The sequence below is a fragment of the Apodemus sylvaticus genome, chromosome 7 (genome assembly GCF_947179515.1).
Source record: "Apodemus sylvaticus chromosome 7, mApoSyl1.1, whole genome shotgun sequence".
Lineage (NCBI taxonomy): Eukaryota > Metazoa > Chordata > Mammalia > Rodentia > Muridae > Apodemus > Apodemus sylvaticus.
The window spans coordinates 100770604-100795153 of NC_067478.1; the positions used below are offsets into that span (position 1 = coordinate 100770604).

The window sequence follows — 24550 nt, forward strand, 5'->3', positions numbered from 1 at the left end:
TATGCTCAGCTGCCTGGGTATGGAGGGAAATCGAAAACTGCCACTTTAGAGTGTGTGCCAGGTGGAAGGGGCAAAATGTCCAGAGTTTGAACAAAGTGGATTACAGAGCAGAGGCTAAAACTACTCTTAACCAAAATAACTTCACCAGAGAGGCAGGATCCTTCCATTCGTAAACATGTAAATGCAGTTGTGTCTTAGAACGATTAGATGTCTCTGAGGGAGTTTGAAGGGATTTGTGTTGTTGGTCTGAAGGATGATTTTGTGATGGGCAGGTCCATCCTCTGTCCTTGGTGTTTGTTTCCATGGGAAGTTGTATCTGCTCTTCTACTGTGACAGTTACATTTCTTAGCTATGGGCTAAATTCCACATGGGAGAGAGTGTAGAAGGTACCAGAAATAAAGACAGAAGAGGAGGGGCTCATGGGTATTGTTCTGAAGCTCATAGGACTAAAAACTGCCTGGACTCCATCTACTTCAAGCATAAGGGACTGATTGCAAGGAAGGCTTCATTTGATTTATTCATATGTTTGCTTGTTTGGGCTCTTTGAGATAGGGATTCATTGTGCAGCACACACTGTCCTAGAATCCACTGTGTAAGCCAGGAACAACCTTGTGGCAATCCTCCGGCCTCTGCCTCCTGAGTTTGGGAACTAACTACAGGTGTGTACAACCCACTCCTGGCCATAAGATCTTTATTCAGCCAGATTTCACAGGAGCCAAGTACAATGTCAATAGCTTTCTCTTCTGTCACATCATTTAATTGGTTTGTCACCACCCTCAGGAGATCAGTTGGTGATGGTTAACCCAGGTGGGCCTTCTCTACTTTGAGGCCATAAAATTCTATTGAAACAAAATGGTGAGAGACTCCCTCCACCCCCACGAGGCCAAGTGAGGCCTTTGCTGCCAAAATCATCTGTTCTAGCTTGAGAAGGAGCTCTTGAGGGTTGAGCCATTAGAGAAGTGGAGATGACCTCAAAACCAGGCTATTGTCACCACCTTGCCTTGGTTGTCAGAAGGAAGGGCATAAGGAAAGAAGGAAGAGGTGGACAGACTGGTTGTCTCTCTACCCTTCAGGTGCTGTTAAAATATTCGCATGGGGATTGGCAGAAGGTGGCTCTGACTTAACCATAGCAGTAAAAAACAAAAATGGCATATTTTTATCATGCTGTTTCAAAGCATTTGGCATAATGAATCCATGAGCTTCAGATCTGCTCCATTATTCTCCCCCTGGCTCGATTTGTATGCATTACCCCTAGACACTCTGGCTTCCTCCAGGTCAGCCTGCTGGATGCAAGCGAAAGTCTCATTTGGGCAAGTCCACAAATCAAGGCAATAAAACATTAGTGGAACAACCGATTGAATTTATGATGGGATTTTAAGACAAGTATAAATGAGGGCTCTAGTTAATCACCATTTCCACATCGAGATGGGAAGGAACAAGGGTTAAACCGTCCAGGAAATACATTTGGAAGAGTTTAGCATGATCCAGAGTGGAAGATTTATAATTCGTTTTACTGGAGAGGGAGAGAATTAACATTGTGACAGAGCCCAAAGCAAAGAGCGGAAATAATAAAATAAATAAAATATAGGGCATAAAATTGAATGCACAGTCTTGGATTCGAGTAAGTTCCTACAAGTAAGGAACTAGGAGAAGCTATGGATGAAATAACACATTCCCAGCTCCTCTGAGATGTCTCCTTCTGAGATTTCCATTTATCTGTAACCTTGCTTGATAGTTTCTGAAAAGCAGAAGGTTGAAAACAGAACCAGGAATCTATCTTACAGATACAAATCCACACATGAGCAAGAGGGCTAGGCTGGAGGACTTCCGGGTCCTCGAACAAGGTTTTGCAGTTCCCAATGAGTTAAGGCACGATCCTGTCAAGACAAAGATGAGGGATACGGTGGGGGGGGGGGGGTCCTGCTCAGGGGACCTGCTTCTCCAGCTATGTGACATCTTTGGAGGCTTCTGTAAAAACCCTAGCAGTGGTCACTAAGGTAAAACTTACATGATTCTTTATCCATCTATAAAACGGGTATAACCAGACCCATCTCATAGATTTCCATGAGAGAGAAAAAATGGATCAGATAGAGAGCTGGCTTGTGGTAGGATCTCACAGATGGGCTGTCACTCAGTAGATACATCTTGGAGTCTTAGTATGTAATGCAGAAGCTGTGACATGTGACCGCTTTTTTTCTGTGCTGCCACTCAAACTCTCAAGGGTTTCTTTTACAACCCCTAGAGATCACAGCACCTAGCTTCCTCCCCACCACCGTTGTTGGCCATTTAGAACTGACTCCCCTTAGCCTAGAGCTTCTGCAGCCTCTAGAATGAGAGGAATGTGAGTTGGTTTAAAAGGAGCACACGTTCCCCTGCTAAATAAGCATGCGAAATGAAACAACCAAGCAGAAAAACAGAAGTGGGAGGCACCAGCTGTCCCACAATAAAATACCATCCCAGCCCCCGGGAGCCTTCCAGGACTCTCCAAATTCACCAGACCCTTCCACCCTAGGTTCATTGACCTGCCAGCACAACCAACCCATTGCTTACATATTGCTCTGATGACTGCATGTTCATGCTGATGCCTGTGCACGTGTGTGTGTGTGTGCGCGCGCGCGCATGCACAAGAGAGAGAGAGAGAGAGAGAGAGAGAGAGAGAGAGAGAGAGAGAGAGATCCAGATCTGTAGCACAGACTGGCCTCAAATTCATAATCCTCCTGCCTCAGCTTCCTGAGTCCTGGGATTACTTAAATGTATCAGCATGCCTATAGGAGTTTGTCATTTATGGTATCCCCTACCTTAGACTGAGAAGGTTGAAACGATGCTTCAGGAAACGATGAGACAGAGGGGGTTGGGGGAAGGAGAGCCCAGAGCAGAGGCCTCAGTCCTGTGCTGTTTCTGTTCATTCACAGTTAAAGAGGTTTCTGTCTCTAGCACCATTTCTCATCTTTAAGCATTTAAATATCCTAAAGATGTTTAGGGGTGGTCTGGTAGAAATCTTAACACAGCTGTCCCCCCCCCATAGGAAGAAACCCAGATTGGGTTTATGTCAAACACTAACACCGTTGGGGTTTCCAGCTGCCGAGATGGAATCCCAGGAACAGCACGGTTGTGTACATTTCCGTTGTGGAGCATCCGAGGGATGAGTGTGCCCTCCTGCACTCACTGCTAGCCTTAAGATGCAAATGGGTCCCCTTCCCAGAGACATTGGTCACTGGGGTTGTGGGATATTTTCATTTTGATCCCACTGTTTCTTGGGCCAAGCTTTCAATTGCCCTCCAAAAGTTTTAAACCCTACCATCCCGGCAGGGTATGTGGTGAGGCAGCTAAGAACCTTTCTCAGCCCTAAGTAGTTCAGGCAGTGCCAGAAACCATGGAACAGGACGGAGTGTTCCGAGGTAATAGAGGGAAGGGAGGGAAAAAAGAGAGGGAGGAAGAGAGGGGTATAAGAGGGAAAGATGGGGGTTGGTAGTCAAAGATACCATGAATGGGGAGAGAGAGAAAAAGAAGAGGAAAAGGGAGAAAAAGGAAGGGGAGATAGCAAACAAGAAAGAGGAAAAGGGAGGAGGGAGGCTGTGAAGAGAGAGGACACAGGAGAGGCAAACGCGGACCAGATAGGGAAGGGAGGGTAGAGGGGAGCGCATGCTGACAGCTCTCATCTGTCCTCTGCAGACCCCACACTGTGGACACAGGAGCACGTTCGACAGTGGCTGGAGTGGGCCATCAAGGAGTACGGCTTGATGGAGATTGACACTTCCTTCTTCCAGAACATGGACGGCAAGGAACTGTGTAAAATGAGCAAGGAGGACTTCCTCCGAGCCACCTCCCTCTACAACACAGAAGTGCTGTTGTCGCACCTCAGTTACCTCAGGGAAAGTAAGTAACATGTATCCCCAAACCCCCAGACTTGGGAGCAGGTCCTGCCAGGTCCCCAAGAGTCAGTCCAGGGGAAGGAGGTGGGTACCCTAATACCAGTCGCAGGAGACCTATGCCTTAGGACAGGACCTTGTCAACGTCACATGGGTCCCGACAAAGCCCGCAAGGGAAAGGCTTGATCCAGGAGTGTCCAAAGGAAGCAAATCAAAAATGGAAAACTCACAGAGATCTGGGACATTGGGAAGATGACACCAGATACTAGGTAGGCTCTGGGAAGATCTCTTTTCCAGAAGCTTGTGCTAACCAAAACTGCACAGAGATATGAGCTCTGGTTGGAGGATTCCTAAGGAAATGTTTAGAGATTGTGGGAGCTGACGTATTACTCCATCTATTCTGGATTCACATTGATGGCCAACCCCACCCTATGGGGTTTCTTTTCCCCACTGCCGTGAAACAAGAGTGACTGGTGGCAGAGGTTTGCTGGGAGGAACTGAAAGCTTTCCCAGACAGAACTCAGGGAGGGAAAGCTTAGTAAAGAAAGAGCTACCCAACGGGAGGCTCCCTAGTCCCAAGCACCACCCACCAGTTCCATGTGAATTTTGATAGATATGGAAGGAAATACCTTTGGACCTGCTGGTGACTCAGCCTTAATTCTCCATCAGAAATCCATGACAGGTGCTATCCCCAAGCACTGAAAGTGTGCCCACCAGATGAACTGAAACCACGGGAAGGCAGGCATGGGCTCATTCGGTATGAGAGCATCCCTATAGCCAGCCACGTCAATCATCGGCTGGGCAGAACAAGATGCACTGTCCTCTATGAATGGCCTAGTTTGCCAGAGGTATTGTAAGAGTTAGGTTTGAGAAGAATTGATTGTTTTAAGGCATCTTTTAATTCTGAGATCTCAGACAACATTGTGGAGCTGCCTTTTGTGGATTCACAGGCTCCGGGCTGGTTTACCTTGTACAGGATATCCATTGCGCATTCAGTTGTTGTCAGTAAAATACATGGTCTCAGTGTAAGGGGGTTCTGCAGAGAGCAGGACAACACTCTACTCACATGGGCTAGGAAATTAAAAATTAAAAATTAAAAAATTAAGAAATGCATTTGGAAGTTTCCGTGGGTGCCTCTGGGCTGGCTATCTTACCACCCCTCTAAGGCAGCTGGTCATGCTGGGAGAGGATACATTAGCTCCACTGCAATGACCTCATGTCTGAGTTGCTGTACCATGAGGTCAGTCTAAGAAATAACACTCTAAGAAGGGGCTATTTTCAACTTAGTCTTTCCTGACTTTCAGATGCTTAGCATTTAATAACGATCTGTATTTCTCAGCCTTTAAACGCTTGGTGGAAGGAAATAACAAAAGGATCTCTGAATTGAGTTCTGCCGTGATCTACACAGGGCAGGGCAGGCAGTAGACACAGAGTGTGAGTGCAGGAAGCAGAGGCTGGGAACACAGCACAGTCAAGCCTGACTTCTAGGCTCCTCCAGAATCATCTATGTAGGAGGTTGAGTGATCCCCAAGGAAGGAGAAATGTCAGAAGCCCCAGTGAGCTCTACACAAAGGATCTAATAATATTGGTTTTCACAGTAAATGCTTTGTGAGGAACATGTCCAAGAATGTTTGGATTTCGTAAAAGGGACGCCCATTCAGACCATGTGACCTCCAGGCCTGGATTTCTGACCAACCCATAAAAAGCCCAAGTCTCCATGTCTTCCTTCTGTCACCAAAGAATCTGAGCCACAAACACTGACAGGAGACATATATCTGCTGCTCAGAAGGTCTAGGAATACTATTCATCCATCAGTGCTTCCTATCAAGCCTTGGAAGTCCTGATGGTAGACAAAGGCAGATAACAGGACACAGTGGAAGTATGAGTAGCTCTAGAGGGAGCAGGGAGCAGAGTTTGGTGTTTGGAGGATAGCAAGAAAAAAAACATGGATTCTCTCCTTCTAAGTACACATGTAATCACTATGGAAAATGTCATGCCACACACGAAGCTTCCAAAAGGGGGATTGCTGTGAAGGAATTACCAGAGTTGAGAAGAGGTACTACACATGTATGTTTGGAAAGACTTTGAAAGGGCAATACGAGTGTGGTGATAACAGCTGTGGTAAAACAGGGGTACTGTATGTAGTTTTACGCTCTACCAGCCTTTGGTCCGGGAAGTGACCACACTACCAGCCCCCCTCCCCCAGCTTCTCATGGATTCGCAGATAAAAAACACAGATACATAGTTGTTCAATTTCAGCTTGCCTTCTCGGCATAATTGCTGGACGCTACAGTCTCCTGCCTGGAAAACACACCTTTGTCTATAGTATTAGCTCTGCACCTCCCACCTGCCCTGAACTTCAGTGGCTAGTCCCATCTAGCCTCTGCCAAACACCCCTGACCGCCAGCCTGTAGTAGTGACCACGGGCCCCAGCTCTTCCCAAGACCTCACATGGCTGCTCCATTCTTCTCCCTCCAAGGCCTGGCAAAAACACTCCCCTCCCCTTCCTTTCCTCTTCCTTTTCCTCCAGGGACCCAGAAATCCTACCTGTACCCTCTGTCTAGCAATTGGCCCATAGCTTTCTTTACTGACAGATCAAGAGCCAATCGGGAAATAGGACCTCAGTATCAGAACTACCCTTATACATAAGATGTGCTTATGGCACAAAGTTGAGAGGAAGACTATCTCTGTGGGCCAAAGCAAAAATTACAATGGTTGTGTTAAATTTAAATTTTGTTGAAATGTAACAGAGATTGTAATAACCTTCTGAGGCACCTAGATTTTAAATGGTCATCATGAAATATTTTCTGACTTGTTTTTTAAAATTATAGTTTCTCCTCTGGGATTCCAGACTCTAGGACACTGGTTGTTGAGTACTACTTGGGTGCATAGACCCTATAGGAGGCTACTTGTCAGACATTGTCAGCTCTGCGGTGGCTGAGAACTTTTTCCTGCTGACTGACACGCCTTCAAGCCCTCTATGGTTTGTTTGTTTGTTTGTTTGTTTGTTTGTTTGTTTTCAGACTGAATTGCATAGGCTGTTTCATGTTTAAGAGAGAGGCCAGGGCTTGGCTGCAAGGTTGGGGCCAGAGGAACATGTGTGGATCCTCAGAATCGTGTTGTTGGGCTTTTATTGGGGAGCAGCTGGGGCCAAATGTTTCCCCTTATGGCAAGAGTAGAGGGAAAAGAGCTAAGACCCTCAACAAGATGTAGGGCACAGAGTAGAGAAAAGGGAGCTCAGTATAGGAAAACTGGGGACTATGGCCAAAGCATGGATTGTTGGAAGTCAAACTAGGTTAGCAAGATGGCTCAATAGGAGAAAATATTTTCTACTAAGCCTGACAATCATAGGTCAATCCTTGGGACCCATGTGATGGAAGGGACAAAACCAACTCCCATGAGATGGCTTCTGACTTCCACATATACACTAAAGCACACAAGTACCTACACATACACACACACACACACACACACACACACACACACTGTAAAAATTGATGGCACTTCTCTAATCTCTTATTTCTGAGTTGTTTTTGAAAAAAAGATTCCTTGTAGGGTACTACATTCTGGCATGAAATTTACTTTCCCAAGAAGCAGTTGACTATTCTTGTCTTGAAAGCAAGGTATACTTTAAGTTTTCAATGATTAATCACAAGTTAAAGAGGAATGGTCAATGACAAGGGAGAAATAACAATGCCCTGATCGATGAGCCCTGCCTAGAGGCTCTTCACATATGAGCCTTTCAGCTGTTCCAAATGGGATGCCTGTGTAACATTAGGAGGAAGATGGAGGCACTGGGGCTGACTAGAGTACCTGCAGTTATTGGAGTCCAGCTGAAATGTCTGAGTGAACAAGGCTGAGGTAGACACCAGCCCAGGACTCATTCACTTCCTGTGGACAGAACACCCCCTTGTGGACACCATGGACAAAACTCTATGATCCCTGTTTCATGACCAAAGCAACTGCGGCTGGCTAGTTTCAAGAGTCCATCCAAAGGTATCTGGCATATACCAAGCACCTGTCCTTACCATTGATACTTGGACCATTGATACTTACCATTGATACTTGCTGCAGAGGACCTGCCTACTATTGTGCAGGATGCTTGAATACGCCTGAGTTAAGATGCTGACACAGGCAGACCACACCCCATTTGTCTCCCTTCTCATCTCTAGGCCTAATCTCATCTCTGGCCTCCAATTTGAGGGCCAAACCAATGTTCTCACAAAGCTTTCCGTTTGTATTGTATCAACAGATACATGCTTTCCAAACCTCCTCTGCAACCTCCAGGAACAGAGCCAATCAAAACCAAACCCGTCCTCTCACTCACCCTGACCTCCTCTCTTCCTCAGACTCTGGGTGTGATTGGCAGCTCTGCCAGGATCTTCCAGAAATGCCCACTGGACAGAGGCACTGTTGGCAGCTGAGCATGTGGCAAGTGAGATCAGTCCCTTCTCAGGCCAAGACCAATGAGGCAGGACTGTCTCCAACTGACAGTTCAGCCACAGGGCCACTGGGGGGAGTTTGGGAATGTCTAGGAGCCCAAAAGCTCCTGGGCTAAAGCAGAAGAAAAGGGGTTTTGTTGTTTCTGTTCATTTTCAAAGGAAGTGGGTGGAATGCCCATCTGGGTCTGACCTGGGAAACACACTAAGAATGTGTGGCATTTCAGACGGTGGCAGTCCCAGAGGATGAAATACATCAAATGACAGGGATAACACAGGAAAGGTCTCCATCTTGATTCCCATTTTTAATTTAAACTTAATGGGAAACACATTTCACATTCTGTGGTATCCCCACCTGCAACCTCAGATGGTCATGCAAAGGTGATGGCCAAGTCATTAAGCCAAGGAAGTGTTAAACTTTCCATCTGGATGGGGCCAAGAAAGGAAGGCAGGGCTCCAATAAGATAAAGTGCCCAGTGGCCTCGGATTCAGTAGTCAGCTGGCCTGGTGTTTAGTCCATAGAGCCTTACTTCCCTCCCCAGTGTGCATTCAGGGATGGTGCTGGCTGTAGCACAGAGAAAATGCGGTAGGAATTGACCGGCTGGCTGGGGTTGCATTGGGGTAGATGCTGTTGGGTTCTATGGTAACATGAAGGGAGACGGAGACAAAGGCTCTAGCGCCAGGTCCCTTGTCTACAGTGCTCCAGGTGTCCAGTCTGAAAAGCAAGTTCGAGAGTCTGCAGAGCTGAAGGAAGCTCAGGGCTTCCCATCTGCAAAGCCCCCTCCTATCTTCCCTTTACTAACTCCTTTCAGATCCAGAAGTCCAGCTTAGGATGGGAAATGGAAAATGACCTTGCTGGACTAGGGGTGTAACTCAGTTGGTAGAGCACTTGCCTAGTAGGCAGGACACTCTGGGTTTGATCCTGTGCACCCTAGAAACTGGATATGGTGCCGCATGCCTGTAATCTGTAGCCCTTGGGAGGTGGAAGCAGAAGTATCAGACATTTACAATTATCCAGGGCTGTATAACTACTGTTAAGCCAGCCTGGGCTGCATGAGGATAGGAGAGGAGGGAAAGGAGGAGGAGGAGGAAAGGAGAAGGGGGGGAAAAGAAAAGAGGAGAGAAAAAGAGAAAACAAAGTAATCTTGTCTTCAAGATCTTATCTTAGAAGGCGGGGTCGCTGCCAACAGTTACATTTTAGAGCAAAATGTGTCTCAAATCGACAGACACATATATGTGCACATGAATGTATCCCGTCACACACACACACACACACACACACACACACACACACACACACACACACACCAATAACTGAGTAGACAACACTTTAAATGAAGGTGTAATAAGCAGGGAGTTATGAAAGTCACAATGTACAGCTACCCCCAAGACACTTGCCCTTGCCTTCCAGAATCATTTCTTTCCTTCCCTCCCCTTCTCTCCCTCCTTCCCTTCCCCTCCCTTCTTCCCTCCCTCCCTTCTTCCCTTCTGCTTTACTACCTCCCTTACTATTTGTTTGTTTGTTTATAATTTCTGAGACAACCTCACTAAGGATCCCAGCCTATTGGAACTTTCGGTCATCCTCTTGCCGTAGTCTCTGGAGTGCTGAAATAAACACCACATGTTCTTGCCCATCTTGCCTGTACTGGTGTAACCTAAAGGATCCTTCTGCTCCTGAACTGAGGACAGGTCTTACAGAGAGCAGACCAGTCAGTTGATCTTGTCTCTTGACCCTGGCCCCTTGGCTATGTGATCCTAAGCCTTGACTTCTCTAGAGGTTGATCTCCGCTGTGGGGGGAGGAAAGCACGCTCTGGTGGCTCCTTCAAGGACTAAGTAGAGAGGCTGTCTGGGAGGATGGGGTAATGGCTTAGTCAAGAAAACGCCGGGCCTGCTAGCATGAAGAGCTGAGTTTGATCCCCAGAACGCATGTGAAAAAGCCAGTTGTGGGAGCATGCACTTGTCCCACGTGTCCCAGCACTATGGAAGTTAAACTTGGTGGCCGGCCAGCCCCACCTATCAGCTGATTCAGGTCCCAGTGAGAGACTCTGTGAGAAAAAGAAACAAAGCAAGCAAGCAAGCAAACAAACAAACAAACAAACAAACAAAAAAGATAGCCTGAGCAAGGGCACCTATTCCTGTACATATAGGAGTACAGTGTGTGTGTGTGTGTGTGTGTGTGAGCACAAATATGGTTCAAGTGTGCTGCCCAGTCTAGCCATTGATTGTGACCCTTGCTGTCAGGAAACTTCTCAGGACTCAGCAGCAATAGAACTGCTTAGGCCAGATCCTCAGAGAAAGAAGAAGAAACTCAAAACCTCCAGTGGGAGACCAGACTCCAGGAAGGACTTCCCTAGAACAGGGCAAGTTACCTTAATTTAAAAAAAAAAAAAAGTACACACAAGGCACCCCCTCAGTAGCCTGAAGACCTGGTAAAATAAAAACCAGTGGAAAGAAAATGTGTCTTCCTGGAGAGAGACCAGCCCCACCCCTGTGTAGGTTGCCCCTCCCCTGTGAAACCTGAACAGTCAGTCTTGGGGCAAAATCTCTCCCCTAGGTTACCATGAAATATGTATTTCATGCAGGCTTTGGGGAGGTCAAGCAACCCTTTCTCTTGGCATTCTGGGAGTTTCCTGTGGCTTCACGTGTGCCCAGAGAGGAACTCTGACCATGGGGGGAAATTTAATAAATGTGGTTTATCTGAGCTCCGTCTCTGTCTAACTTTGTACTAATGACTGGAGTGGTTTGCTGCTTGGAGACCATTATTTTTCTTTATTTGCTCTAGCAGCGAGGTTCTGCCTGAGGGAGAAAATGCCTGGGACTGAGGCACAGACATTCTTGCTCTTACCCCTGAGAGGTTTGGGATATTCTCTTGGAACGTTTGATTCCATTTCTGAAGCTCTGTCCAGTCACGGAGGATTATTCCTCTTTGCGGCAGAATCTGTCCCTAGCTGGAATTCCAGCCAGCAAGGCCAGTGCCCGCAAGCTCTGGGTAAAGGGTTTCCATTCTGTGTAACTGAAAGCAGTCATGATAAGTGCTAGCCTGTGCTGAACATTTAAAACAAGCCAGGGTCTGTGCAGCACACCTTCTGAGCTTGGTTTTATTGAAGCCACATTCTGTAGATGTTACTTTTCACTCAGTAAAGATGAGAGACATGTGACCAGGGGAGCTATACACAAATTAATTTGTTACTTTGAAGTATGATAGCTTAGACTGAAATGAATTTGTCACTTTGTCAATGATATTCTTGGAAGATGGAATGTTGCCTTTGGGTGGCTGTGTCCCTTAGAAAATGGAATCTACGTATCTGTATCTGCACTTTGGCATATAGCAGTCCCTAAATGGTACCCATCACTGCCTGGTTTTCACCTAGGAATTGCCGAGAGTTAGAAGAGATAGGTACCTAAGCCGAAAGCCTTATGTCCCAGAAGGTGTCTTTGGCTGCCCTGATAAGACCCATATTTCCTCTGGATACTCAGCCAGCGCATCCGTAGCTAAGGGGGGGGCACTACTGTACTTCCCAGCCCCTCTGTGACTGGAGACTAAGCGGGACCAAGACTGACAAGCCATTCCCAGCTTGGCCTTCAGTCAGTTCCCTTGGCCACAAGCCCCAGGGAGAAGAGTCGTGTCTGGAAAGGTTTGGTAGCCTCAAACACATGTGTTAAGCTCATGGTGTCCTTTGTCGAAGCAGATCCCAGCCCTCGTTTTGAAGGCTTAAAAAAAAAAAAAAAGTCCCCAGGAGAATCATGAGAAGAATCCTAAATATGCCTCCAGTTTACAAAACAAACTCTTGGGATCACTTTAAACAAAAGGACAAATCTAGTTTGAGGAAAGAAAGAAACATATGTTTTACATGCAATCGCAACTGAAAAACAATCATTCGTTCCAAGTAGCTTCACTAGAGTCTGGTACAGAGTCGTGTCCATCAAAGCTTCTGTTTAGAAGACGATACATCAGTTTGTTGAGATCTGCTCTTCTGCGGTGGGGTCCCACAATCCATGACCCACTCAAGGATCAGCAGCCTCCTACTCTAGCCCGATTTCTAAAGTTTTCCCGACTTCTCAATTCTAACACACTAGAAACACTGAATTTAACACACAAGCCGTTTGGAGCGCGTTCTAGATTCAGACTGAAGAAGCATGACGTTTCTGTTTTTACTTTCATTTCAGGTTCACTGCTGGCCTATAATACAACCTCCCACACAGACCAGTCCTCACGACTGAATGTTAAGGAAGGTGAGTCTGCCCCCTCACGTGCCCAGGTCCCCTCCACTCTCACCACTGCACAGGCCCATACTTCTCAGACAGGTGGGAAATGCTAAGTCTGGACACCAATTCCTTACTCAGGAAACTATTTTTCTAGTATACAAGATGAAAAAAAAATTTTTTTCTAAAAAACATGCTTTTGTTCTTTCTGCCACTAGTTTTCAAACTACAAGGGAAGCTTTGAAACATCTCATAAAAACATCACAAGAATATAAATTAAAGTCACCCACACCCAAAGGAAGGGGACTGTCCTTAAGGAACAATGAATCCTCTGACTTTACAAGCTGACACTTGGGGGCTCTCCTGGTGACAATAATGGAATGTGTGTCTACCTTATAAAGCTTTGTTTAGGGGATTTTTTTTCCTAAAAGAAAAATTAGCATTGTCAAATCGTGTTTAAAGTAGTGGTCTGAAGATTTTGACTAGTATAGGTTGGCCTGGTCTGGTTTGGGTTGGTTTAGTCAAACAGTTCATTTGATATCATTTGGTTTAGATCAGCGAGAAGGAAAACTGTCTTGAAAAATGGTTTTAGTGAGTGCCACAGGGACGACGTTTCTCAGCATCTTCACTGGCGGGGCTGAAGCTCAAATTTGTTGGTGGAGTGTTTACCCAGCATGTGTGAGGCCCTGAGTTTGATCCAGCAACACACACACACACACACACACACACACACACACACACACACACACGAACTATCACCCAATCTAGTCTTGTTTGGGCCACTGATTGCCCAAATGAGATGCATGATTGATTTTTGTGAGAATTGAAGCTCTGCCCTTATTATCAGATAATTCTAAAGTCTGATAATCTCATGTCCCATCATGTTACACATGTCTGTAGCAGAGAATATTTATTTTCATGATGAATACACTGAGGTCCGGCCACCTGGCTTTGTCACGTCCTGGTCCTCAGACTCACGACAGGTGCAGGGTTCTTCCAGGGAGGGTCAAGTATTGACTCTAAAGCAATCGGCTTCTGAGGAGATGGCTTGCAGGTTTGGAAAGAAACAAAGGAGCCACTAAAGAGAGGGAGAAGGGAGAGAGGAAGGAAAAGAGAGAAAGGAAGGAACAAAGGACAGACATGAAGGGGAGGCAAATTTTGAAGTACTGAATTAGGATTAGCATGCTGATACCATCAGAATAAACCAATGAGGTAGACAGAGCGGATGGGCTAGCTGCTCTGCTCATGCTCCTTTAAATACCGGTTTAGGTTGAGAAAATGACACTGAAATGTGTGGCTAACCAACTCCTCCTTCCTGCTGAGGAGTTCAGTGCAGCCCTGGCCCTCTGATCTACCTGCTGGGCTGTGTCTCTCCTCCCTTCGCTGGCCCTTTTGTGTGGAGAGTGCATTTTGTCTTGCTGCGCCCTCTTTCAGGCTGCTTGCAGGAGCCGCCAGCTCCTACTGGGTAGCAACCCTCTTCTGAGATGAATTGACTGTACCCGGCTGCCCCCATTCAGGTGGCGATGGGCATTTATCTCCCAGCCTCGGCCCTGGCCTCTAGAGATGATTAAGCCAGTGTTTTGCAGGTGCATCTTTTGTTCCCAGTAAAGCTCTCCACTTAAGCGACCGACTGCCTTCCCCCTTTTGAGGTAGTCTGGCGGAAGGAGCCAGCCCCTCCATAAAATGAAGTACATTAGCAATACAAAGCTAACAAACTCCTCCCCCTTTCACCCTCTTCCCACCTCGCTGCCTCTCTTCTCCCCTAATAGCTATCTTTATTTTTTTTAAATATTAAATGGAAAAAGGAAATAGAAGACATCAATGCCACCTTGACTATGTCTGTGTTTGAATAGGAGGCACGCACTGCACTCAGTCAGAGCTGGGTGTGTGCCCACGGGTGCCTTTGCTTCCTGCTTTGCAAAGGGCAGGTGCTGGCTGGCATCAGGCACAAATGGAAGACGCTGAGGAGATGAAGTCTATTAATGTATCTTCATGGTACTTATCAACTAGAGCGCTGTTTTAGTTCAGAATGGCACACTCAGCCTTTCTAGCCTGCTTACCTTCTTGTAAACCGACTGAAGCTATCTAAGGGTTATCTGCATGTAGAACATAAGACATTTCAAAAACCCAATTTCCACGGATCTTTAAATGTGTTGTGAGTCTCGGCTGAACCCACTTGGAACCCGTTAGACATTTTCTACCTTTAGCTGTCAAATTTAATGTACTTAACGTGGGAAGACAGCAGTTATTGTCAACCACTTCCAGAGTAGCCTCAGCTGTCACTGACACAGGGTTTTTGAGTGCGCTGGGCTGGGGTACATACTCTGCTTTGGAGTTTTGCACCTGTTCTGTGAGTCGTCGTCGTCTTCGTCGTCGTCTGTTCTTGTTTCATTTCTGTGCAGAGAGGTGGGACAACATGAAAGTGACCCCCAAATGGTTTGTAGCCCCTCAGAGTATAGTAAGGAAAGTTCCCCTTTCACTAAATATCATAAGAGAGAAATGGTTGTTACCAGGGTCTGGGAAAGCCATGAATGGAGAGCTTATAGAGAATGAGGGGCCGGTGGGGACCGAATGCAGTTGAAAGAACAATTTCTAAGGTAGAGAATGATTAACAGCAGTCGATTTGATATTTTAAAACAGCTAATAGGAGGATTATATGTGTGTGTGTGCGTGTTTGAGGGTGTGTGCATGTATGTACATGGATACGCACACTTATCTGTGCACATGCAGGTGGAAACGTTAAGCTGGTGTCAGGTGCTTCCTGGGCTGCTCTCCGCTGAACCTGGAACTCATCCATTCAGCTCTGCTGGCTGTCCTGTGAGCTCCTCCTACCCCTACCTCCTTAGCTTGGGGATTAGAGACCCACACCGCGGCAGGCATATGGCTTTTAATGGCTCCCAGGGATCCAAATCTGGATTTTCACGCTTGGTCCACGGGCACTTCACCAGCTGAGATACTTCCCCAACCCCAGTGACTGCCTTTGTGAAGTAATGGATATGTCCGTGTCTTTGACCTGATTGTTACACATTGCATATATGCTTAGTAACATCACTCTGAGTTCTCTGAGTCACTATATATTCTGAAATATTTTAAAATACATAGGATTTAATGGCCCTTACTACCAAGGTTCTTCCTCAAAAACAGTCTTTCCCTCTAGCTATCTTTTCCTAAGTGTAATTTGGTGCAGAAATTTGAATTTTTTCACCGATTTTCTGTCTCTGCAGTTTTTCACTGCTGCCTCCAGCTACATCTCTGTTCCCTTTTCAGAAACTAATCCATACCCAGCCTCTACTAGGCCATATAGCCCTTAGTCTGAACTGCACAGAGAGCCCCTTGTAGACTTTGTAAAACAGTGATGTCCAAGGACAAGTCCTCTGTGACTCTCCTCTCTGGAGCAACCTGGGGCCCTGGAGCTCACTGGATGGACTTGGGGGCCAGCTGCCAGAGGCTGCAGGTAGAGAAAAGTGCTTTGTGTTGACTGGAGGTAGAGCGAATGCTGACGACGGAAGCTGGTGGCGGTCTCACTGCCTTTGAATGTGCGCAGTGCTGCTAAGTTACACACTTGAAATGGTGGTAAATTTCCAGTGGTTAAAGTGGTAAATTTTATTTTAAAAAATTTTAAATGCATAAATAACAATAAATATCGATGCTAAGGCCCAAACATAATGGATTAATTCTAAATCTCCAATGGATACCTATAGGGCCTTAGGAATTTTTTGTCAAGCCCAGCTTCATAGTAGTGAAGGAAAGCAACCAGCACATCTTAGGGCCACTCCAGGTCTTTCTGGCCTCTTCTGATCTTGCCTATCCCCAGGTCATCCTAGACAAGGACCTGTGGATATACTGATTGTAAGCATGGGTGGGTGAAAGGACTCTCACTGTTGATGATGTCATTATTACTGTTATTGACAACTAGGTATAAGTTTAGCATCTCACATCTTAGCAGCTCCCTGCTCCCTTGCCTTCATTAGGCCCTCTAAGAAAAGATGAGGTGTTGCTAACTTGTGTTTACAGGAGTGCATTGATGCTCAGACACTAAGTGGCCTTTCCACACAAGCATTCTAGAGTCAAGTTTGACCCTACTCTCTTATTCCCTGCCCTGCACCCTGAAATCCGGAGTGTGACTGCAGACCCTGGGTTATGGATCCAAGCTCCCAGGTTCTCTTTTGTCTTCTGGGCAGCTCTTGCCACAGGGCCCTCTGCAATGTGCCCACTGCCCCCACAACAGGCAAGAGTAAGCACCTATCTTCAGGGCTCCTCCGCATGCCCCAGGCCCTCATTTCCTTAGCCCTCATCCTGCATCTGTCTAAATATCTCCAGCTCTCCAAAAGGCAGAGGATATTGAGCTCCTTGTTGACTAACTTCTAGACCTCATGGCTGCCAAGGCCTGGTGGAGCTCTGAGCTCCTAACCCTCCACCCAGAGCCTTTGAGAGTTGAAAGTGAAAACTGAAAACCACTGCCCTAGCCGCCAAGGGCGGACGGCCTGCAGAAGCTCCATCACTGGCAGTTACCTTGACTGATGGATAAAAAGTCTGTCTCCTTACTTGCCAAGGATTGCAAAGAGAGGGACTAAATCACCTCAGTGTCACATATGCTGCATGCCCAGCGGCCATTTGTGGCTCAAGCTTAAGAGCTTCTCCTCTCAAGAATTCCAAGGACAAGGGCCAAGCATGGAATAGCAACCCTTCTTCTGTAGTATCTATTACTTCCTAAACATTTTCACATCCATTATCCATTATCCGCACACCAGCACCATGAGATCACAGCTGCTACCTCCTTGTCGCCATTCTGCACTTAAGGACAATAGGCCAAGAGCTCCCAGTGTTCCTTAGCTGACACCCATATTTGGGGAGTAGAGCAAGACTCTACCCAGTATGGGGGTGCTGCTTCCCACATTTTAATCTCAATATCTTAAATATCCGTTAATGAATGTTTTCAAATTACCTCCTATTTCAGTGTTATCCTGATAAAGCTGTAGTGTGATTTTGGGCAAGGGTTTGCTTTTCCTTTCTTGGTCTATTATTTGTGTGGCTGTCATAATACGTGACAGAAACAACTCAACAGGGAAAGACGGAAACTTCGTGATTTCAGGGAGACTTCAGTGCATCATGGTGGAGAAAACATGATAGAGGGAGAGTGTGATGGAGGTGAGGAGAGCATTTGGTAGTGGGCATTCCCATTGGCGGTGAACCAAGATTCAAGGGTTAAGGTATAGCCTCCATTACCAGGCTACCCCTAGTGATCCACTTCCTCTGAACAGTCCCTATCACCTATGAAATTGTATCACTCACTGGGCAGCGAGCATCCAAAACCTCCAGCCTGTGGGAGACGTTCCCAATTAAGCCACAAAACTCCATTTCATCGTGTGTAAAATGAGGATAATTGCCATCCCCTTGTAAATCACCATGAAGTCTGACAGGCCAAAATGCTTGATAAATTATATTCGTAACAGTTCATTATTATGATTTATGACCAAAATTATAATAGTAATTAACATTATTGTTGGGGAAATATTCCACTATACTTGAGGGTTACCAGAGGCCAACAATGTGAAGATACTGTGCTCTAATGGATGGTACAGCACTGTGTAGGATGCTCCACCATAGCAGAGAAGCCAGCTGCTCAGAAACGTCCTAGGGAGAGACCCCCCTATAAGGAATGCCAGGGAATGCTGTAAAATCACATTCATAAATGCAAAGTCGCTTGTCACATTCAAGATCTCCGCGGGTTAGGAAGGGATCGAAAGTTAGGAAGAGCCACAGTTGAAATATCTACAACACCAAAAAGTTAGAGGCCATACAATATATGGGACCAGCCAAAGTCACACACTAACCTGAAAAAAAATCCAAGACTGGAAATACTTCGGACCACAAGCACTTAGTATAAGAGAAATTCAACTTGTATAGGATTTTTGTTAATGTTTTAATTACATTAGTTTACTTTTTGTATGGTATACGTGTTTATACCTGCCATGGCTCATGTGCAGAAGTCAGAGACGACCCTTGTAGAGTTGGGTTCTTCTACCACGTAGGTTCTGGGATTTGAACTCAGATCTTCAAGACTTAGTAGTAGCAAGTGGCTTTACCCACTGAGCCATCTCCCTGGCCCAGTGTATTCGTGCAATGGATGCAGGTGGTCAGTGGCTTAGTAAAGAATGGACCTGAATTCTGGGCGTCGGCCTGCCTTCTCCTAGTCATTCATTGATTCTTTGGCTTATGGAGGATTTGCTCTATACAGTAAACCTTCCCGAATCCTGGAAATATGATAGCCAAGGGGTGCCAATCACACCCACAGGTGAGCAGAATAGTCTCAGAAAGTCTTCCTGCTGGCCCCTGCACACACCCTCTCCATCAGTGTTCTGAGAGGTTATGGTGTAATGGGGGAGGTCGTCTCTGGAAAAGCTGGATATGGATATAGAAATGAAGGAGGGTCAACTCTGAGTCTGGTGTGTGTAGGCACGGTCACACGCCGCCATGTGTATTCTGGGTTGTATTTTGAAAAAAGTAAGTTCCCGTACAAGTGAACAAAGTGTCATTGGGGGACATGTGTGGTCCTCGGGTAGGTCTCGGGAAGTGGAGACAGTGTGCTTCATGGTGAGAGCAGAAGCTCGGGTATGGGGCCCAAAGCAGGAGCCAGGAATTTGCCTCAAAGTACTAAGGCCCAGGGGTAGTGGGTGGGGCTGAAATGAGATTGACCATGGCTTTTAATTATGAGCAGAGCAATGGGCCCCGGGGAAGGCTTCATTGGACTTTTCTTTTACATCTTGGAATTTGTGACTATAAAGATGAGGATAAGTTTTATCTGAATGGGAGAATAGCTAAATGAACAGAAGGTCTTTACTCCACACCTGTGTACAGGACCCAAGGGTGACGTGCTCTCAGGAGACCCAGCACTCAGATTGTGAGTTTATGGAGTGGGGAGGGTAGGTGAGCATAGAAACCAGAATAGAAATGAGTGTAATGAGTCTCTCTCTCTCTCTCTCTCTGTGTGTGTGTGTGTGTGTGTGTGTGTATGTCTGCATGCCTATCTATCTGTGTTTGTGTATGTCTGCACTGCGAATGTCTGTGTCTGTTTGTACCTCTGTGTGTGTGCTAATGTGTGGGTGAGGGTGTGCAATTGCGTGTTTCTCAATTTCTGTGATATTTCTGTGGCCCAGAGACAAGGTTTATGATTACGCATAAACAGTAGCCTTCTCTCCCCAGTTTGTTTTTGGTTTTGTTTTTAACTTTTATTTTAATTCCATAGTTTTTGTCTATTTCCTATTTGACCCTCTTTCAGAGACGTGTTGGATTTTTTAAATTTTTGTTTTTAATTACTTATTTTTGTGTGAGAGAGAGACAGAGAGAGACAGAGAGACAGAGAGAGACACAGAGAGAGACTGAGAGACTGGAAACAAAGAATCGTTGTCTCTAAGCCCTGGCAGGCAGGAAACCCCACTCTCAGGGGAGTTGAGCCAGCCAGCCAGGCCCTGGAGTCAGACTCCAACTTTCGGAATTCAGTTTGACAGCTTGTCTGGGACACTTTCTAAGTAACCATTATCCTTCCTTTCTCTAAGTGAAAGAACTGTTATTCCCTTCCCCGGGTGTGCCGTGTGCTCTGTTACTACACACGTGTGGCCATACGGTGACGAGCACACACGGTCTCTCAAAATTACTGGAAACAGTTTGCATGTTCTCTAAGACAAGTGTAAATTTGATCCAGGCTAATGACCAAAAGATTCGAAGTCTCATTCCCCAACCTGGTGAGACGTCGATACTGCGGGGAGGGGGCAGGGTGGGGGAGGGCAGGAGGGTTTTGTCCTGGTGTTGTGTATGTACACACTATTCTTACTAGGGTTTCTTTGAAACACACACACACACACACACACACACACACACACCCTTCACTTTCCACTGTCCTTAGCATCAGCCTCAGCTCACACTCCCTCTCTCATGCACATTCACACCAACCTTGAGCTGCAGGTTGCAAGGAGCGGACTGGCATAGTGAGAGGTGACTCCTCACTGTTCAAAGGAACTCTGCAGGCCCTGAATGAAACTCTACCTAGTACGCCTTCAGTCAAGCTTTGGACTGCCTCCCCACACTTACCTCACCCATACCTAGGGACCCGCTGCCCCTTCAGAGGCCTCAGCCTCATGGTATCACCTGGTTCTGGTCTCTTCTGCCCCTTTTATGAGGTGCTTTGTTTGTACCCACTGTTTCTCCAATTTAGTAGTGTTTAGTATTGGGCAGATTCCAAGGGACATTTCTTTCCTCTCATATCATTAGAGCACGCGGGAGATAAAAAACCATTGGAAGGGCATATGAAAGATTGCCCTAACCCGCTCCCCAAAAGGTCATTGTAAGCCAGCCCTGCAAGATGTTTCTAGTGGGGAGACTGGCTTTTTCTCCTGTGGGAATTTGCAGGGGTACCCTCTCCTCTCCTCTCCTCTCCTCTCCTCTCCTCTCCTCTCCTCTCCTCTCCTCTCTCCTCCCCTCCCCTCCCCTCCCATCCTCTCCCCTCCCCTCCCTTCCCCTCCCCTCCTCTCCCCTCCCTTCCCCTCCCCTCCTCTCCCCTCCCCTCCCCTCCCTTCCCTCCTCTCCCCTCCCCTCCCCTCCCCTTCCCTTCCCTCCCCTCCCCTCCCCTCCCCTCCCCTCTCCTCTAGCCCTCACTTCCACTTGACATGATCCACCTTGAAGCTGTAAAGGATCCCATCCCAAAATAACAAGGGAAAATGTCTCAACGTTCAGATGGCCATGCTTAGGGCCTAGTGGCCTTCCATCCTGTTGGCCTGAATGCTACATGCTATTTTGTCAGCTAAACTCCCCTTCAAGCGTGGCCTCTCAGTCTGTAGCCATGTAGAGGAGAACCAAGGAAAAAATGACCCTCCAGAATAAAAGGTTCCTCCTCCTTCTTTTCCTCTTCTCCTCCTCCGCCTTCTCCTCCTCCTTCTCCTTCTTTACTTCAACCTTCCTGTTTCTTTTTTCCTTTATAACATAGTTATTAAATACCTAGTCATGCAAGAATTTTTGTGTACCATAAAACCTTATTAATTTAGTACTATCATTATTCCCATTTTAAAAATGAGAAGCCCCATGATGATTTGAAGCAGGGCAGAATCTGTTCTCAGTCTCCTCCCCAGGCATTGTAGAAGACGGGCTCTGAACTTTCCTTTTGTATTTCCATCCAACTATGTCTTAATTACTGACTGTGCTGAGAGAGAAAAAAATGCCTTGACAAAAGCAACTTGGGGAAGAAAGGGTTTCTTTAAGCTGAGGGTTTAAGATTCATCATGGTGGGAAGTCCTTGGGGTAGGAGTTTGAGGCAATTGGTCACGTTGCGTCCCTAGTTAGGAAGCAGAGAACAGGGGCTGTTCTGCTCCACTGCTTTTCTCTTTTTAATCCTCCTGTCCAGCATCCAAGCCTAGGGAATGGTCCTGCCCACTTCCACCTCAAGTGACCTAACCAAGATAACGCCTCACAGGCATGGCCACAAGTTTGTCTTCTTCATCTTGTCAAGTTGACATTATTAACCATCACAGCATGCCAAAAGACCAATTTCTCTCAGAAAGCTGGTGTCGTCTAATTGTTAAAATCATATGACTGCATCAGTTCCTGCAATGGCCCAAAGATTCTCAATTTTTCTTGCATTTCAAGTGGCATATTAGTTTGCTTCACAGATTTTTTTCCTGTAGATACATTTTTATAACTTACACGATGATACCGTACGGCCCTTGAGCTTAATTTGACATGCAAACGACATGAAAAACAATAAACCTTAGTAAAAGACCTATTATACTGGGTAAAACCATTACCAGGTATTACAATCAACTTAATCCAAAAAAACTAGAGTGAGACACAGCCATGGTGCTAGAAATCAGGTTGTCATGTTCCCCCTGGATGAGATGAGCATCCTGCCTGCCTGGATGAGACCTCACCTGAGATCCCTCCATAGAGTTAAGTTACCTGCATTGGGGCACCAAGGAGGAAGTTGTAGCTGACTGGTGGGTCCTTAGAGTTGGCAGCTTCCATTGCTCCTGCAGCATTTTCCCACTTCAAACTTTAGAGCCCACACTTTGTTATCACACTTGATGGCAACTTTAGCATCTTGCTTTACATCAGCATCCTTTCTGTCACCAAAGGCTTGCACTCCCCTCAACCCCTTCCTGGATACCCGAGAGTTCTCATTTAGATCAACATGCCTTTCTTGTGCCTGTCTGCTTTTATGTATATCAGAACTGTTCTTAGAGGCTTCCGGGAGGATAAAGGAGGCTGTAGTTACCCATAGATGTGTCCTGCAATGCTAGTGATGATAACAGTGAATGCATGTGCCCTGGTGCATTTTTATAAGAGACCATGATTACTGTAAGCACGTGAAAGTAGATGGCCAAAGGCACAAGACTGTGGGAAGGAGTATTTGTGGGTAATGACATCCTGGGGGGCTTCCCAACCTGACTTAAGTTCCTCCTTCTCCTTCCACACCAGCAGGCAGAGGCCCCTGGCTGTGGTGCTCTGCGGCTGAAGCTCTGACCATATCACAGATTTCTTGGTGGCAATTCATACTCGCTAAGTAGGCTTGGCCTTCCTCATTCATCTCTGGCCTTGCTATTACTCTATCAGTCCTCTACCAAGCTGCTCTTTGCCTTACGGATCTGTCTCGCTCCACACAGGGAAGCTACAACGCAGAACTAAATTCATCTTAGTCTGTAAGCACCTTCACCATGTGCTCTGATTTGTGATGGGAGCTAAACGTGGTCCTGTTGGCTGCTTGATGCTGAGAAGGGTTTCAAGTTAACTGGCAAGCAAAGGGGGTTGTTGGCAAGTGCTGTTTATGCCCGCTGGTGGCTGCCTCAATACAGAGTAGTCCAGATACATGTGCTTTGCCCAATGTACTGATTTAGATATTCTGGGACAGGAGGTTTATTTAGGGGTAGTAGCCACTGGAAAGTGTAGCTGGCCTCTCCCATCCAGCCATTCCACATTAGCAGTCTCAACCAACCACTGATGGATGAAAGTGCATCCTATTGGACAAGCAAGCTCCCTGTCATTTCCTAAATGACACGAGATAGCAACGATTTACATTGTGGGGGTTATTTTAAGTGATCTTAGATGCCCCTCCAGCAGTGTAATGAGTTAGAGTGCCCTACTTACACAGCAGTATGTATGCATGGAAGTGATACCCAAGATGTGAGATAGCACGAGTGATCCAGCAGTGATTGGGAGTCTTTGGAAGGATGAACATGGGATCCATTTAGCACTGCACCATTAGAATTTGAGCATTGTAGGTCATGGTGCATGATAGAGACTCTGGAACCATTTACCCTTACATTGAAAGGAAAGACTATGCTTACAAAAAAAAAAGTTTATTTTCCCCCAAGCTTTTATCTATCTAATATCTGTCTGTATCTGTCTGTCTGTCTGTCTGTCTGTCTGTCTGTCTGTCTCTCTCTCTCTCTCTCTCTCTCTCTCTCTCTCTCTCTCTCCCTACCTACCTACCTATCTACCTACCTATCATCCCCATAAAGCAATGTATAGGTCTCTTTTTCTCTATTTAAAGAGAAGGAAGAAGAGAGAAACACAGACATAGAAGCTCCTCTTGAAGACAGGGAAGAAGTGCATCTTCTAGTTAAAAGGATGGGCTGTAAGAAACACCATTTATTATTTTATATGAAAACCTTTTATAGATGTAACAACTTCCTCTCTTTGGAGATGCCTCAATTTAAGATCACAAAGAATTCATTTCTCCTGAAGAATCCTCATGGAATAGAAGATAAAGTCTTTAAGGAAGGAAATCTGAGGCTGGAGTAGGGGTGTGAGGGCTTTCCCCACTTTCGGGAATCAGCAGGTCTCACAAGTGAAGACGGAGGTGCTTCTACTGTCTCTTTGGTACAGTTTGAATTCATGTCAGGCAGAAGACAGAGAGAATAATAGCATTACCTGGGATAATTACTTATATGTCAAATCCCAAATCAATCATACCTGCTCAGCGTGTGTTTACATTACTCCCAAAAACTGTGTCTCTTCCCTACGCCCCGTACCCAGGAGCTTTTTCTGGTCCT

General features: G+C 46.2%; 1 protein-coding gene across 1 annotated transcript in view; it reads left to right on the plus strand.

Moving 5' to 3' along the window:
• The window catches only part of Fli1 (Fli-1 proto-oncogene, ETS transcription factor), a 115890-nt gene that overhangs the window by 73588 nt on the left and 17752 nt on the right, over window positions 1-24550 (plus strand). The window contains exons 4-5 of the mRNA XM_052188750.1: window positions 3673-3876; window positions 12477-12542. Of these exons, the coding sequence (XP_052044710.1) occupies window positions 3673-3876; window positions 12477-12542 (270 nt within the window). The remainder of the gene's footprint in view (window positions 1-3672; window positions 3877-12476; window positions 12543-24550) is intronic.